We start from the raw sequence: 16,806 nt of genomic DNA on the forward strand, positions 1-16,806 counted from the left end.
TGTATCGGAAGTCAGCATAAACCTCTTGGGCCCTCCAGTTTTGTTTAGTTTGCTTGGCTATTAAAAACTGATAAACTGAAGAGCCAAAGCTTGGGAGACACCAGTGCTTGTCAGGAGGTTGCAGCCAAGCATGACTGTGTGACTTGAAATCTTACTCACCTTGCACTCTCCGTTGATACAGATATCCAGGGAATCACCATTGCAGCGGGTGCCATCAATCACCGCAGGAGCACGCTCAGTGTAAAAATTGTAACCTTCGGCCAAGCAGTTTAACGCACATGCCTTAACTCCACCTGCATGGGCAGAACGGGAAAGGCACTTTAGTAATAAAGGTATTTCAGATCAACACATGCCCCGGCTTACAACTAATTCCATCTGTACAGATCACCAAAGTTTGCAATAGCTCATAAATTAATATTCTTCTGGTTTTAGGAATGAGGCCTGTCGGCTACGTCTGCACCAGCCAACCTAAAAACTTGACGGAGATCGTCAGCCACCTTCACATGAATTACTGAACACATGAAACATGTAACCTATTTCACATTTGGCTAGGACAAGCAGGATCCTGCCTAAAGATACTGCTTCTCTAGCCAGTTACAAGTAGTTTGAGCCATCCATTGGCAACAGTAATATAGTTCCCAAAACGTAAGTAACTATAAAAAACATTAATCTATTTCAACAGGAGACAGCAATTCTAAGGTTTCAGCACACACACTTTGCTTCCCATGGAAAACCATGGCATTGGGACAAATTAGACTAGGCAGTCCCACCACTATGGGTTTCAATGTTAAGTACACTGTAGTCAAACTAAGCAGCATCCCTTTTTTCAGTTGCACCCATCAATCAATGCATGTATCCATTCTTTAACATTTAGGGTTTTTAGGAACTGTGGGTTAGATGTACTAAACCTTTTAGAGGTCGCATTCACAAAATCAGGGGGTTTGTGACCTAAAGATGTTATTTTGTATGTGCTAAACCTATTTTAGGAGTTGGTAAAGTTTTGCAGACTCCTAAAATGTTTTTAGAAACGGATACTGTTGCTCAATTTGGAAAGGGTGTGATTTAAATTGTGACTCAGCGCCCTATATATAAATGGGTTGCAAACGGAATTCCTGGAGGACATGTGGCTTAACTGCAAGAGTTTCTAACTTTGGAACTGGGGAACCAGGTTAAAATCCGACCTTGACTCAACATCTTGTGATTCTCCGCAAATCACCTAATCTACCTGTGCCTTAAAAAAGTGCACTGTTATCTGTTTCTCATGTAAAGTTCTCTAATGCTCTTTGGTCAGGTTTGCGCTATAAAACAATTGACAAATTACTGACGGTCCAAGTTGGAGTGGTAACTCATCCTCAAAACAGATGGGTACTTCCATTTGCGAATTTGGGTAGTAGCTTCAGGGGGAGTAGGCAGTGATTCAGATGACTACTGCCTCCTACCACTGAAGTTTTTCAAAACTGAAAACATTCTCTATACAGTAGCTGGTTCCTTTAAGAACATTGGGCTGTATTAGTTTTCAATTCTGAAAAGCAATCACAGGCATGGTGCTGACCCTTGTAGGACACTGTTTCTTTGAATGTAGAAAAATCGTAGTGGGCCATAAATTGAGACCTAATTATTAGGCAGCTCGGTCGGTGAACCACTAACATTCGGTATTTTTCAAACTGACCTATTGGAAAAATAGGTAAATTAACAAAATAAGATATTTTGACTCTACTTTTTGTGACTAGTATTTTGGACATTTTGCCCTAAATTATTTGTTATTTAGACTTCATACCACAGAAACCATTCCACAGATAACGTCTATTAATCTTATAACAAGTGCTCCAAGATGGCGTCTGCCGTTGGGGAGATTTATCAACAAAAAATATAATGTAGAAATTACCAAATGTGGTTTTTGACTTCTATTGCAGAGTCTCAGTCCCACTAGTTAGTATTCTGATATTTCCAATTCAGTGAAAGGTGAGCAAAATCTAAATGCATTTACCAAAAGTAAATGTGGCACTTATAATTACACTGCATAATAAGCTACAATAATTTAAGTGATCCGTTACTCTAGTGTGCCTTATAATATAATAAATATAACAGAAGACCAATATTTTTGGAGAACCATAGTCAAAACAAATATATTACCAGGCCTGGGCGTAGTTTGCAGAGTTTTGCTACGGGGAACTCCGCAAAGTTACAAAAAACTATGCGGAGTTCCGCGAGTGACAGAGTGCAGTGCTGGTATTCCTGCCGCTCGGGTAGAAATTCTACCCGAGGGGTAGCTCGCGATCGCAAATGGCCACGAGTGGGGAAAAGACTCTGCTGAACTACGGGAAGCAGAGATTTCTGCACTCCGTGAGCTCCGCGGAGCACGGAGTGCAGAAAATTCTGCAAACTCCGTAAACGGAGCGTAGTTCGCTGCCCAGGTCTATATATTACCTATGTAGATTTGTGCAAGTGTCCTTCACAAGACAATTAAACAAAAATTCAATTTAAATCTTAGAAAATGATCAGAAACACATATTGAGCAGTAGTGAGTATTACAAGCCTGTGCTTTATTAATAAAAAAAGATAAAGAGATGTTTTGAAACTATGTAACATTTTATGGGGTCCTTTGCTGTGAAACAACAGTCTACTGCAGTACAAATCTGTTCATACACTTCACTACACAGTTATTTATTATAGTTCTACCATTATGTGCTACATAAAAAAGTTTTAGACAAACAGCAATAAGAAGGCGAACCATAATTACTAGTGGATCCCAAGTAATTCAATGCAACAAACAACAGTGACTACAAGCGTACCAATTTCAGAAGCTCAAATTGTAACATTAAAATTATTCACATGAGATAAGTTATGTAATCTATTTCAAAGAATAAAACAATCATGTTGGTTGGACACTCACAAACAGCGACTATTTTTAAACCACGCCTACCAGACAGCTTTTAGCCACCCCCATTACCCCCCCCCCCCCCAGCGCCTTCAGACCCTCACAGGTGGGTAGTTGTGCTTTACCAACCCCTGATTGATTGATTGGTAAATGAAAGGCTTTTGGTGGACCATATCAAAAACTTAGAGTGGGCTTACAGCCCACCCATTGCTTACCATTGGCTGGCTTTATTGGCACTCTCATTTGCTTGCTACTTATTTGATGACTTGTTTTCCTCTTCTTGTATTTACCCCTCTGACGAAGCATATCCTCTATCTTTTTGATTGGCCGACTTGTATCCTTCCACTGCTCAAATTTAGGGAGCTATATTTTTCTTTTTTATTCAACACCTTCTGATGGTGGATATACTTTTTTGCTCTATCCCAGGTGTGCTGTTTCACCTCAAATACCTGCCTTGTGCTGTGTGATGCTCCCCTGCTTATATGTAAAAGCACAGAAACAGGTATATTTGTGCCAGGGAAAGACTCTCAAGAGGAGACTTTAATGTTTTTTTCATTTTATCCCTGTATTCAACATGTTGCACAAAAGCTCAGGCCTTGGCACAGAAAGGCTTTTGTGGCGCTGGGGAGGGGGCCAGCTGCCGCATGCACTCAGCTGGTGTTTAAGGAAGTAGTTGTATTTAGATTGACAAAAAAGGGATATCTCGTCTACTGGAGGCCCATAAATCTGCTTCCTTGGCTACTACAGAGGACCAGATGGTTTGAGCATATTTTAGTTCTGACTCCTGTGGGAAGTAAATTAAGCCCTGGTAAGTGTTTTCCTTTAAACCTCCTAATTCTGTTAACATTTTGATCATAGGGTCTGACTTAAATCGCGGAGTATGATTTGTGCGCCTTGAGGGTTACAGAATAAAACTCTCTGTCACCTTGACCGAATACCCGTCCTTAGAATTTATAGATGTCCAAGGACCCTGTGGACACCTCTAATCATAGTCAGGAACTGCTGTCAAGCCAGTTTCTGTCAGTGTCAAACATGACCGCCACCTGTCAAATATTTACTAACGTTTTGCTTTTTGTAAAAACAAAATTTCAAAGTAGAATTTGTTTTAAAAAAAAGGTACTATTAATGATACCCCACACCATAGAAGCTGTATCATATGGTTTGGGGGTCATTATTTGTTTTACTGTCCCAAACACAGCAAAAAACATATAACACTGTCTACTCTAAAGCAGTTAGATGGTGTTATACATAAACCTCTAATGGCCAGTACTCTGTCAGACCATCAGAGGAGTATGTTATGTTATGTTAACAGGCATTTGTAGAGCACAGCTATCACTCCGAGGAGCACCATGGCGCTAAGCAGATCGTTTGGAAAACAGGGTAGCTGAGGTTGGAGAAATGGTTTAGATAAGTGGTCTGCATAGTGTGTCAGGAGCTGTAAAAATCCAAGTTTTTAGGGCCTTCCTGAAAAGAGTTTCTGATTGGATAAAGCGAAGGTGGTTGGGGATTTGGTTCCAGACTTTCGAGCCACTCACAGCGATTGATTTCCCCCCCTTTTGCGACACATCGGAACACTGGGGGTTTTAGCAGATTGGTGTTAGATGATCAAAGAGTAAGGTGTGGTACATAGTGCGCAAACCTGGGGCGGAGACAGTGAGGGCCAGAGGAGTGGAAGATTCTAAAGGTAATTATCAGAATCTTGAACAGGATTCTTTTGTGGATTAGTAGCCAGTGTAGTGCTTCTAGTGTAGCCGTGGCTGACGATCTCCTGGGCCATTTTAGTACTAGGTGGGCTGCTGCGTGTTGTACCATCTGGAGTTTGTGTAGGACCGACTTATTGGCACCTGCATAGAGGCTTTAGGAGTAGTCCAATCTAGATGTAATTCGTATGTCAGAGATGGAGCCATAGTAGTCTCCAATACTGACATAATTAAGTTCCACCCGTCTCTAAATTAGACAACAACGATGGCGTACCCTCTCTGCCAAATGATAAATCAGGTCCAGATTTTCATGAGTGATAAGTAATTGACAAAGAAACCATGCCATTTATAGTTGAAAATATGGAATTCAGTGTACAGTCTTGTGATACCTTAAGATGTGTGCCTGCATTTCCTTCAAAATTTTTTTATGTATTTTCTTTTACTTTTTTTTCCATAGACAAAACTTTACAAACAAGCATTGGCAAAAACCAACAGCTTGCCATGATCATCATTAAGGCGAGGACTAATGACTTTGTCAATGCTTGTTACAATTGGAACTAATCTGTAGTAAACTATACATAATATCATCAATAAAACATGAATTCGGGTGACTCTGTGCTCAGTACCTAGTGAACAGTGAACAAATCGATGACAGTAAAACATTCTAAATTGAGAATCTATTGACATTGACCTTAGAAAATGACACGTCAAGAATCTGAATTTATCATGCCCATCCAACTGAGTCCATTACTGTCCCATAGTAGTGGAAGAAAATACTGAATTATAGCTGGGTAACAGTGAGTAATAGGGATGTGTTTCACTGAGGGGTTCTAAGTGACATTAAACAGAGAAGAACGAATATTGGATTTTCTATGATGTAACTCAGAACCCCTCAGTGAAAAACATCTCCGTTACTCATAGCTGTCCATCTACAGTTTTATGCCATGTATGGCCAACCCAAATCATCTGCCACTATTTTCAACAGCCATGCAGGGGTAGAGGAGTTAAGGGGCAGACATACACTTGGTCTAACCTGCCTCAAACCCTTGCATCTTGGTGTTCTGCCACTCTGGCCATCACACCTCTCCCCACTGAAGGAAAGGAATACTTAGCAACCTTCCACCCTCCCACACCACAATCAGCCTTGGCCTCCACAAAAGAAATGTATCTGGTGTCCTACCTACTCACCAACAAAATATGAAAAAACAACCTGGTGTCCTGTCACCTAATCACAACAGCATCATTGTTTTTTACCTCTCCCCAACAAAGCTGCAAACTCCCCTTCTCCGTTGGAGAAGACATGTACTGCCGCACTGACACACTCTCTCAGAGACCTATCACAGCAGCCTTGAATACAACAGTGGGAAACAACGTTTGTTTTCCACTATTGCTACATCATAGCATTGAATAACCAGATGTAAAAGTCGGTAGTCACACTAGTGGCTTTAGTGAAAAGGATATGCTTCAAAAAGTAAAAAATAACAAGCGTTGGGAAAGCTAATATGTCTGGGTTTAATTTGCTAATGAATCCAGTGTTAGCACATTAGACCGACAAAGACAGGAGGGTTTCAGCAAGAGCAAACAGGAATGGCTATTGTTGTAAAGTGATTCCTCGTGCAGTTCAATATAAGCACTACAGTAGAGGCAACCGAACAACCAACAGAATTATGTAACAGCGGAATACTTTTATTGGGCTGAGCCCAGAGGTGATCGACAAAGTTTTTAGTCCATAACTAAAAGACTCTAATCGAACAAAGCCAATGGTTTAAAGGGGCAGTCCTAAAACAGTAGGCAAATTTGACACCTGCGAATGTAATTGAGCCCCGTGGCTACCAGAGAACAGTTTAGTTACTGTTTAGATTATGTCCTCAAAAGATGTGATCCACAGCAAGCGTAGTTTAACAGGAGCTTTATTGTAGAAAGGTACAAAGGTCTAACGGGCCCAGAGGATCAGCACAAATTGAAGAAGGTGTTCCAACCTACTGTTCCCCTACATTCCAATACAGCGTTACACTAGATCAGGGGTCTCCAATGAGTAGCTCGGGAGCCACTGGTAGCTCGCCAGTACCTTCAAAGTAGCTCTCAGAGGTGAAGTCAAGCCCAGTATAAAATTCAGAGAGTAGGTGCCTATTAAAGAAGGCAGCACTGCTCATCTCAAGACCCTTAGAGTGACAGTCACCAAAAACTATGGCAGTAACTCATACTAATCTGATTTCAAGTTATTGAAAACTTGACCTCTGTGCACCATTACCATTGCATTTAGTGATATACTTTCTTTAAATTAACAATACATGTTGCTCATTTATAGAAACACAATTATTTTCTGAAGCTTTATAGAATACAGTAACAAAAATATATCAAACACATTGAATTATAAAGAATTCCACATTTCTTCTATTTCAAATCACAGATAAGTTGTTTATTCAACTTCTTTTAGATGTGGTCCATACAGTTGTTGTGTTAAAGGCTGCCTGCCCAATGCATTTCGGGCCTACATGGCCCATCTTCAAGGGCATAAATTCTGAAAACAACATATCAATGAAAATCATGTTACATACAACCTACAGGGAAACAAATTCATTTTCATTATTCTGACAACATTATTGAGTATCCACTGGAAAACATTACTAAGTTATTTGATGCATAATATAGAGATTGCCTGTGTACTTTTTTTGTGTGGTTCACAAATTAAATAAAAATTTCCAAGAACAAAGAAACATAAATTATAAGTGTAAAAAATGATTGTGCTCCCATAATATTGGTGACTAATAGTAAATACACCATAACTATCCTTTATATCCCGTGATTTAAACAAGTCACTAAAATGGACCGGTTTTTCTGGAGCACCAGCGTACGCGAATACCTATATGGCTCAATTTGAGAAGGACCACATTTACAGCGACACAGAATGGACACAGAACCTGTTGCTCTATGGCAGATACATAGATGATATTTTTCTGTTATGGAATAACAGCTATGAATTACTAGAAAGAAAGATCATTCAATTAAATTCCAAGAATGAACACATACAATTCACCAAAACCATCCACAAACGAACATTATCTTTTTTAGATGTACTAATTACCGTAGAGAAAGGAAAGATTCTGACTGAAGTATACCATAAACCTACAGACAAAAATAATGCACTACTTTCCACCAGCTTTCATCCTCCCATAAAATATTGGTGACTAATAGTATATACACCATAACTGTCCTTTATATCGCGTGATTTAAACAAGTCACTAAAATGGACCGAACACAGCCGACTGTCCATGCCTCATACCTGATATAAATCCTTGTCTGCTGAGAACCTCAAAGGGTCTGAAAAAATACCAAGCTTGATAAATGTCTGTCTTCAACTTAATGAACTTGTCTGTTCAAACGAGAATACCATGAAAATAAGCAACCGACCTTATAGTATTCGTCTTGTCCATAACCAATAGATTGGCCTACATTTACCTACATTCCTGGAATATTAATGGTCATGACTGATATATGGTTTCTGGCTTTTCTTCTGGAAAATTGAGCTTATTTGCCCAAAGTGGAAAGTGGTATTTGATTAAAAAATGTGCATTTTCAGAAACTAAACTGATGAATGATAATTCAAATTAAGCTGGGGAGACCTACTGTTGTACTTATGTCCTTTGTGCCGTAGGGCATGTCAAGTTTTGAATGTTGCTTCATAAGTCAGGTGGAGTCATTTTATATTGATGAACGTTTTCCTGGCATTTCTGATGGTAACCGCACCTGGAGTACTTGGGTGATAACTACTGATAATCCTGTTTAGGGTGGTCATAGTGCAGTCACTGTTTTACAGTTATAAAATTGGGTAGCAACTCAGGAAGACATTCTTTGAGCAGAAATAGCTCTCACTACAGAAAAGGTTGGAGACCCCTGCACTAGATGGACATACAGAACAAACCTAACATTCTATACCATAAAAACGTACAATAGGAGGGAACATAGAAATGCAATAAGCAGAACACCTCATGTCCTCTGTCCTTGTATAGCCATTGCCTGTAAAACATGTAGGAACAAAAAGGCAGGCTGCTAGGTAGACACATTTTTATGGGCTAACTCGAGTTTTATCCCTGGTCTCTGATATCGCTCGACGAACCATTACCTATCCAACCAAATTAGAAACTATTAGCCGAGACTCTGCTTGTGGCATAACCTACACAGCATCCCTAATGAGCATTCAGTATTTTAATATTTTGTCACTGGTACTTCACAATCTTTGCACTTTAGTAATGACCCTATGGTTTTCGACTCACTTGTTTATCATAAAGATGCATTACTGTAATGTAATGCTATTAATTACCCTCAGAAACGCGACATTTCATAAATGTTTGGCCATTTAAAATTACAAACAGATTAGATTACATTGGGACACACGTAACAAACGTGTGTACATGTACAGTTTGGTCTAGCATTGATCTCAACAGTAGGTGACACCTGATGGTATACCGCACTAATTCATCGTATTTTAAAGATAGTACGTCATGAGGTTACCTGTTTATGTTGTATATTAATTGACTGAATTGCACAATCAGATGCTGCCTATTTGCACATATTCCAATCTTAATCTATTTATGCTTGCACGGCCCTTGTTTTTGTATTTGGAACTTTAATGGAATTGATTGTCAAAATGAAGTATTTTAAATATATACTCATGCATGGACCTGGGAGATTTGACATATATGTAAGCGTTGAGTCTTTTCCTCTCGAGAGAGGTAGGTAAAGTGATTTTTATGAAAAGGCATAATTCCACTGCAGGGTGTGGCCAGCCTAATGAATCCTAGAGATTGAGAAAGTGTGTTTATTTTAACATGAATAATGGAGGCCTCGATTTCAAAATCGTTGTTGCAGTCAGCATCCATCTTCCTTAGTACAGAGTTAGCTCTCTGTCCTATCTCCACCATCATTTAGCACAGTATTGTTGATTTGCAAATGATTTTTGAAACACATTATCAACCTTCATTCTTTTGCTGCGTTCGCATACGAGAATGCTTTCCCAAGGTCTCACCTATTGGGAAGTTGATTCTCATGAGATCTCAACTTTGACTTGCAGTGGAATCTGTACTATCTATAGGGCTGTCATAGGAGCACTGAGGCTGGAACATATGAGTCAGTGGGACAGTGCTGACAAATGGAATTTTAAACTGTATCGTTCTTCCTCTTACCTCATGGGGGGGATTACTGGTCCTTTACACGTTTACACCAAATGATAAGCCTTATTGCATTTTACCTGTAAAATGAGCCTTACCTAGACGGTGTCGGGTTAGCACTCCCCTCATCTTTAGAAAGGCGTCACTGTTAGTCTGAGCTTTGATTTATGACTTACTTACTGAACTGAATTATATACTGTCTGCTATTTTGCATATTACATTTTATCTGAACTACATGTTTTATATGACAAATGAGTGCCTGACCCATTGCAATTTACTTTTCTTTCTGCAAAGCGAAAAATTAAGAATATTTGAATAAATAAAAATTAATTTGACACCTGTGCTGCCAAAACCCAGACGACAAAACGATGTCAATTAACTTGTGTACATAAGCTGGATGTCCTTTTAATTGTATCATAAACAACATGACATATCATGCATAAACCTTGATCGATTATATTCCCAATTTCACAAGTGAATAGCATTGGGCCTTTTAAAAAAAAAATGATGCCTTGCAAAGTTGCATTTTGCAAGTAAATACACCTGAGAGGGAAGGCTCATCAACAGTTTGTGAATGTCTGATAATTGACCCAGCAATTACTGTGCTGGGAAACTATATTTCACAATGGGTGTTATGGCACGGTTCCTGAGGATGTGCTTAAATAGATCAGGATAAGCACCATCATGCATCTTTGATATTATAACAGGAATTAAGCCTTATTCTGTACATCCATTATGTACTTAGTGTGCTCATACATTTTTATGGAGCCCCATGTTTTTTCACAAGTATGTTGGCATCGACCTAGCACCAAAAGAGCAGCTTTATAGACAACATTTGTATTATAGCAACAACATATCAATCTTTAGATGCTGTATATAGAACACTATGATGCATGGGCATTATTGTGATGAAATTACAAAAACCAGAATGAGTAGGAATATGAAATTATGATTGTAATGTTTGAAAAATAGATAAACTGTAATACTTACCACAGCCATTCACAATAATAATTTTGATGACCGCTGCATGACCATCTTGTAAACATAAAGATTTGCTCTGAGTGGTCCAGCATCCCATGCAGGGAAATGGTTGGGAGATATAAGCCATGTGGATCAAAGAATTTTCTTTGAGATGCCATTGGTATAGACGGTTTTATTCATTTACGTATATTTGAAACATTTTAAACACAATTGGAGTTTTAAAAGTGGTCAGAAGCAGAATATCTTACACACATTATGCTATGTAGTCACCTTTCATGGTACACTAAAGTATGCAAAAAAAACGTAATGGATGGAATGCTTGAATTAATTGAATTGGAAGAGGTAATTACACTGGGCGCTGCGACTGCCTGCTGCCTGTGCTGCTGCCCCTGGGGATCGCTGCTTTTGTTTTCCTGGTGGGACGGGGGTCCCAGGATCGTCGCTGTGGGCAAACTGATACCGCCCAGGGCCACTTGAGTCTAGTGGACTCCAACCCCCAGAATCCCTTCTTCCTGCTCCAGGTGCTGCAGGCATTGACAAGAAGGGGAGGAGCTACCTGATAGACGCGCTTATAGCACCGAAACCTCCACCGCGGCGCGGGGCGCTGCGACTGCCTGCTGCCTGTGCTGCTGCCCCTGGGGATCGCTGCTTGTGTTTTCCTGTTGGGACGGGAGTCCCAGGATCGTCGCTGTGGGCAAAGTGATACCGCCCAGGGCCACTCGAGTCTAGTGGACTCCAACCCCCAGAATCCCTTCTTCCTGCTCCAGGTGCTGCAGGCATTGACGAGAAGGGGAGGAGCTACCTGATAGACGCGCTTATAGCACCGAAACCTCCACCGAGGCGTGGGGCGCTGCGACTGCCTGCTGCCTGTGCTGCTGCCCCTGGGGATCGCTGCTTGTGTTTTCCTGGTGGGACGGGGGTCCCAGGATCGTCGCTGTGGGCAAAGTGATACCGCCCAGGGCCACTCGAGTCTAGTGGACTCCAACCCCCAGAATCCCTTCTTCCTGCTCCAGGTGCTGCAGGCATTGACGAGAAGGGGAGGAGCTACCTGATAGACACGCTTATAGCACCGAAACCTCCACCGCGGCGCGGGACGCTGCGACTGCCTGCTGCCTGTGCTGCTGCCCCTGGGGATCGCTGCTTGTGTTTTCCTGCTGGGACGGGAGTCCCAGGATCGTCGCTGTGGGCAAAGTGATACCGCCCAGGGCCACTCGAGTCTAGTGGACTCCAACCCCCAGAATCCCTTCTTCCTGCTCCAGGTGCTACAGGCATTGACGAGAAGGGGAGGAGCTACCTGATAGACGTGTTATAGCACCGAAACCTCCACCGCGGCGCGGGACGTGCCCGGGCAAAGCCCGGGCCAAGGGCGGGCCCGTCCTTGCCCGTCATCGCCTGGAGGAGGCTGGGCTGGGCCTACTTTCATACTTCCTCACACCAGCAAGCCGATCATATTCTAGAGGTACTGTGAACACATGACTGTCTCGTTAAATTACTGAGAGACATATGCACGTTCCCTAGAAATCATAAAAACAAAAAGGAACAATAATCAAAAACTTATAGCTAATACAGCTTTTATTGTACTTTTGGCCTGCTGTACATTGTTGGTGTCAAAATGGGGAAGCCGAAAATCATGGAGGGGGCTGGGGGTGGTAGCAGCTCTAACACTTGTGTAGGGAAGATAAAAAAGGCCAGGAAGATTCCCAAAAGTGCTGCTGACAACTGTGTCATGGATTGGATAGACACCCTTGTCAGAGAGTGTGAGGATCTTCTGATTGAGAAACCCCCTGCTCCCCTCCCAACAGTAGTCAATACAAAAGTCCCCTCGACAACTATCATACCACCAATGTTTAAAAAATCATCATATAAATCCGATGAGCAATCATCAAAGATCCTGGTCCACAAACAAACTGTAGCTATAGCCCCGGATTCACAGGCTGATCCTCCAAGCTTAACAACGAATCAACCAGGTATCCCAATACCCTGCTCAAACAGGTTTGAAATTTTAGCAGACCTTTCCACTACCACACCGGTGGAAATCACGGCTCCTATTTCGCTTCCTCAAACTTATCCAAATGGGACTTGTTTCTGCAAATGCCCTGACAATAATTTGATTAAAACCGTCCAGTCTCTTAAGGCCGAGGTCGAATCTTTAAAAAATGTAATCACAGAACTTACATCCCTAGTCAGGTCTTTTCCCCCAGTCTGCCTCCCAAACCAGCATCCACCCACCTTAGAGTGTCCCCCCATCACAATACCGAGTACTGGGAAAGGGAGAGAAGGGCCAGGAATGGTACAGGTCTCTGTGTCCCACTGTGTGTATGAGCATAAATATAACGCTCACAATATACCCCAAGCTCCCTGTACTAAGAATTTTTTCGAGAATCATTCTCTAGTTAAAAAATATTCTAATTCTAGGAGTACCATTTTACCATCTGATTCTCAATCCCAGATTCACTTAAAACCGCGGGTCCCAATGACCTCCCTACCTCCCCTTTATCATAGGAACCAAATTAAAGCAACGCACACAGTTTTTATGGTTAATGTCCCTAAACTAAACTCCACACATTGTTTTGAGAGTAGAGAATCGCTAGTGAATAAGTCTATTCACTGGCTACGGCATATCAGAGGCTGCCGGTCTATAATACGGGAGGACATATTAAGAGCAAGTAGGTGCCCATCTGCAAATGGGGCGTTCGACAATATTGAATTAACCTTGTCAAATGTAGATTTGGCGGATAATCTGGTTGCGCTGGAGTACCATACATCTTCTCCTGAGTCGTCCTCAATACAGATTAGGCGTTGTCCACCTATAGTAGAGAAAAGAGCAGTTTGCCATCAGGAACCTCTAGAGCGTGGTCTTTCCTCACCATTGAGCCAAATCGATTGACTTCCCATCACCCCTGTCCAGAATCCAAGGCAGAATAAACATCTTTATCAGGGCAAATATACTTTGCCTGGCTGCCCCTATCCCTCTTTGTATGATATACCGCACATGGCTATCTCTCGAAGCCATAGCGCAGCATCTACTGTTGACCCAGGCCGAAGGGGATCTGAAGGGCTTGCTCTTAACTACCCCTATGCTTCGAAGAACCCACCCTTAGACTCTATACCACCAGGGGGATTGACTTTCTGTGCTACTCCTGCCATTTTTTCTAACACAGACCAGGCAGGACAGGAAGCTCCAGGTTATGACCAATCAATAACCAATTCCTTGACAATCACGAATGACATAGCTATTGATGTGGTGACTACTGAACCCGAGCCGTGCAACACTCCCTTAAAGATCCTTTCTTGGAACATTGCAGGGCTCAAGAATAAAGTATCATTGCCGCATTGGAGTAGTTTAGTTGAAGATCACCATCTTTGTATTTTTCAGGAAACTTGGAGTTTGACATCACTCCATAAGTCAGGGTACACTACTTTTTTTACTCCAGCGGTGCATGCTGGAAAAGGGCGCCCATCTGGTGGCCTGATTGTGTGGGTCAGCATTGATCTGGGGTGGACAGTAAAACAACATGTAGTTTCATCCCAAGACATCTTGTGGCTCACTATAAAAGAGCTAAAGGGAGGAGAAACCCTCGAACTTTTTAATGTTTACGTAAGAGGGACGACTGGGGTAAGACTTCGCCCATCATCTCACTTCTTGCGGAAAAACTAAGTAGCTGCCACGCACTCGCGGAAATCATGGTAGCGGGAGACTTCACCTGTACCTTCGAACCCTTGGATTCGGATGATCTTTTGGGGACAGCAGATGAAGATCTCCAATGGGGAATGCCCTCCCTAGCCTTAATACCCATCAAGAAGTGAACTCAGGTGGCTATCCAAATTAATGCAATCACTTCAGAATTTGGTTTGAGGGCATTGAATGGTAGAGCTCCATCTGACAGCTTAGGAGCCCACACATTCAATAGAGTAGGGCTCACCTCACGCATTGATTACATTCTATTAGATATTCGCCTTTGGACTGTATCTACTGATATGGTAATTGGTTCCACAGTGGATAGTGACCATAATTTTCTGTCTTGCCGCTTGAAGAATTCTTGGACATGGCCCGAGCAAGCTTCAAGCACTGATCCTATTTTATTCACTAAAGATGTTGTCCCCTTCAATTCTGGCAGGTTCCTGAAGTGGACGAAGGTTGTTGGGCAAGACTTTAAAATCCAGTCTATTTCTGAAATCCTGTCGATCAGAACTAAAGAATTGGAGGCAGTTGATATAAACCCACTAGCAATATCTAAGGCAACTCTTATTTACGAAGCAACTATCAGTCAGATGAGTTCCTACATTCAGATTAGGCAATTCCCAAATCATAAGTATAGAAACAAAAAAGGGTTCAACTCCTGGTTTACTAAGGGTTGTAGAATAAAGAGAAAAGCCTTATCTCTTGCCCTCAAAAGAAAAATTCCTTCTAAAATTAGAGAAGCTAGGAAAGAATACAATGCTGCCATCAAAAATGCTAAACGTGATTGGGAGGAATCGTATTGGCAGGCACTTAAAGATGCCTGCAACCCAAGGGAATCTACAGTCTTTTGGAATTTGATTAAAGCTGCTGATTCCAAAGGTACTGTCCCAATACCCAACCATATCACTAATTTAGAATGGAACGCCCACTTCTCTAAACTATATTCACAACAGGATTCCTTGGATAACCAGCAGCGTGCAGAATACGCCCATTATCTACACTCTGTTGATGAGGTCATATCTTTCAACACCACAGAAATTGTAGACGTAATTAATCGCATCGTTCCTGCTAAAGCAGCAGGACCGGATGGTATTCCGGGAGACTTACTCCGATTAGAACCAGTTAGATGGGCTAACTATATTTTGCTTTTGATCAACATAATTGCTAAGGGCGCACCAGTCCCAGACTCCTGGAAAGGAGCTAAAGTAGTTCCAATATACAAAAAGGGGGATAAGGAGGACCCTGCCAACTACAGGCCTATAAGCCTGATAGATGTCATCCAGAAGGTGGTTGGCAGGGTTCTCCTACACAGGATTCAGGACTGGATTGATGATGGCAGTATCATCTCTCAATATCAAGCGGGGTTTAGAAGGTCTTTCGGCTGCTCCTCCTCTACTGGAAAGTGGTAGTGATTGGTAGGGGCAGCCTATACCTTGCGTTTGATTTGGTACCTAGGGGGAAGTTGTGGTCAGTTCTAGCAGAAATGGGCATCCCACCACAAATCTTAAATCTATTGATTGGCTTACATGAGGATAATTATGCTCACGTAAGGTGGGGCTCCCAGAGCCAAGTTACTGACAGGATCATGGTCAGCAAGGGGGTCCGCCAGGGGTGCGTCTTGGCTCCCACCCTATTCTCATTGTACGTGAATGGGGTGGTTGATTTTTTGGGTAAAGATCCTGCCGACGCACCCACTCTGGCTGGTGATAAAATCGCGACCCTCCTCTTTGCCGATGACACATTGCTCATCTCCAAAACTCCAGTTGGTCTACAGAAGCTGCTAGATAGATTCCATCTTTTCTGCACAATTTGTGGCCTTAAGATAAATACTGCAAAAACGAAGTTTATGGCCTTTAACCCTTATAAACAGTTTAGAACTAGCCTTAACCTAGATGGAACCCAGCTAGAGAGAGTCAAAACTTTTGATTATTTGGGGGTTAGACTCTCTGACAAGATGAATTGGAGATTCCATCTGGACAAAATGTTATTAAATCATAAGCGAGTAGCAGGAGCCATCAGGAAAGCACAAAGCTTATCATCAAGCAAACCGGTCGCTCCATTTAGTTGCCCTCCGAATCTTAAGAACAGACGGCACTCCACCGCTGGTCTGCGGGGTGGCTAAGTTCTTAGGCCGTGCATGGAATAAGCGCCAAAAAATACTAAAAGAAAGCTTTCTGGAGTGATACTGCCATATTGCCAAATTGGAATTACTAGGATGTTCTGTCTTACTGTTTTATCCTTATGAATTTTTACCTATTTTGTGATATAATGTCTTTAGATGGATTAATTTATCTAATAATTTTAAATCTATAATCAATTTTTTTCTTTTTTTTTAATAATTGTTGTGTTTTGTATGCACAAGATGCAGAATGTTTTTATGGTATTTTACTTATCGAA

The 16,806-nt window shown here is 41.7% G+C and overlaps 1 protein-coding gene across 1 annotated transcript in view; it reads right to left on the reverse strand.

Moving 5' to 3' along the window:
* ADAMTS6 (ADAM metallopeptidase with thrombospondin type 1 motif 6) overlaps window positions 1–16,806 on the reverse strand; it is a 1,840,341-nt gene that overhangs the window by 287,507 nt on the left and 1,536,028 nt on the right. The window contains exon 16 of the mRNA XM_085631708.1: window positions 160–293. Within this exon, the coding sequence (XP_085487834.1) occupies window positions 160–293 (134 nt within the window). The remainder of the gene's footprint in view (window positions 1–159; window positions 294–16,806) is intronic.

The sequence above is a fragment of the Triturus cristatus genome, chromosome 2_1, assembly GCF_964204655.1.
Source record: "Triturus cristatus chromosome 2_1, aTriCri1.1, whole genome shotgun sequence".
NCBI classification, from domain to species: Eukaryota; Metazoa; Chordata; class Amphibia; order Caudata; family Salamandridae; genus Triturus; species Triturus cristatus.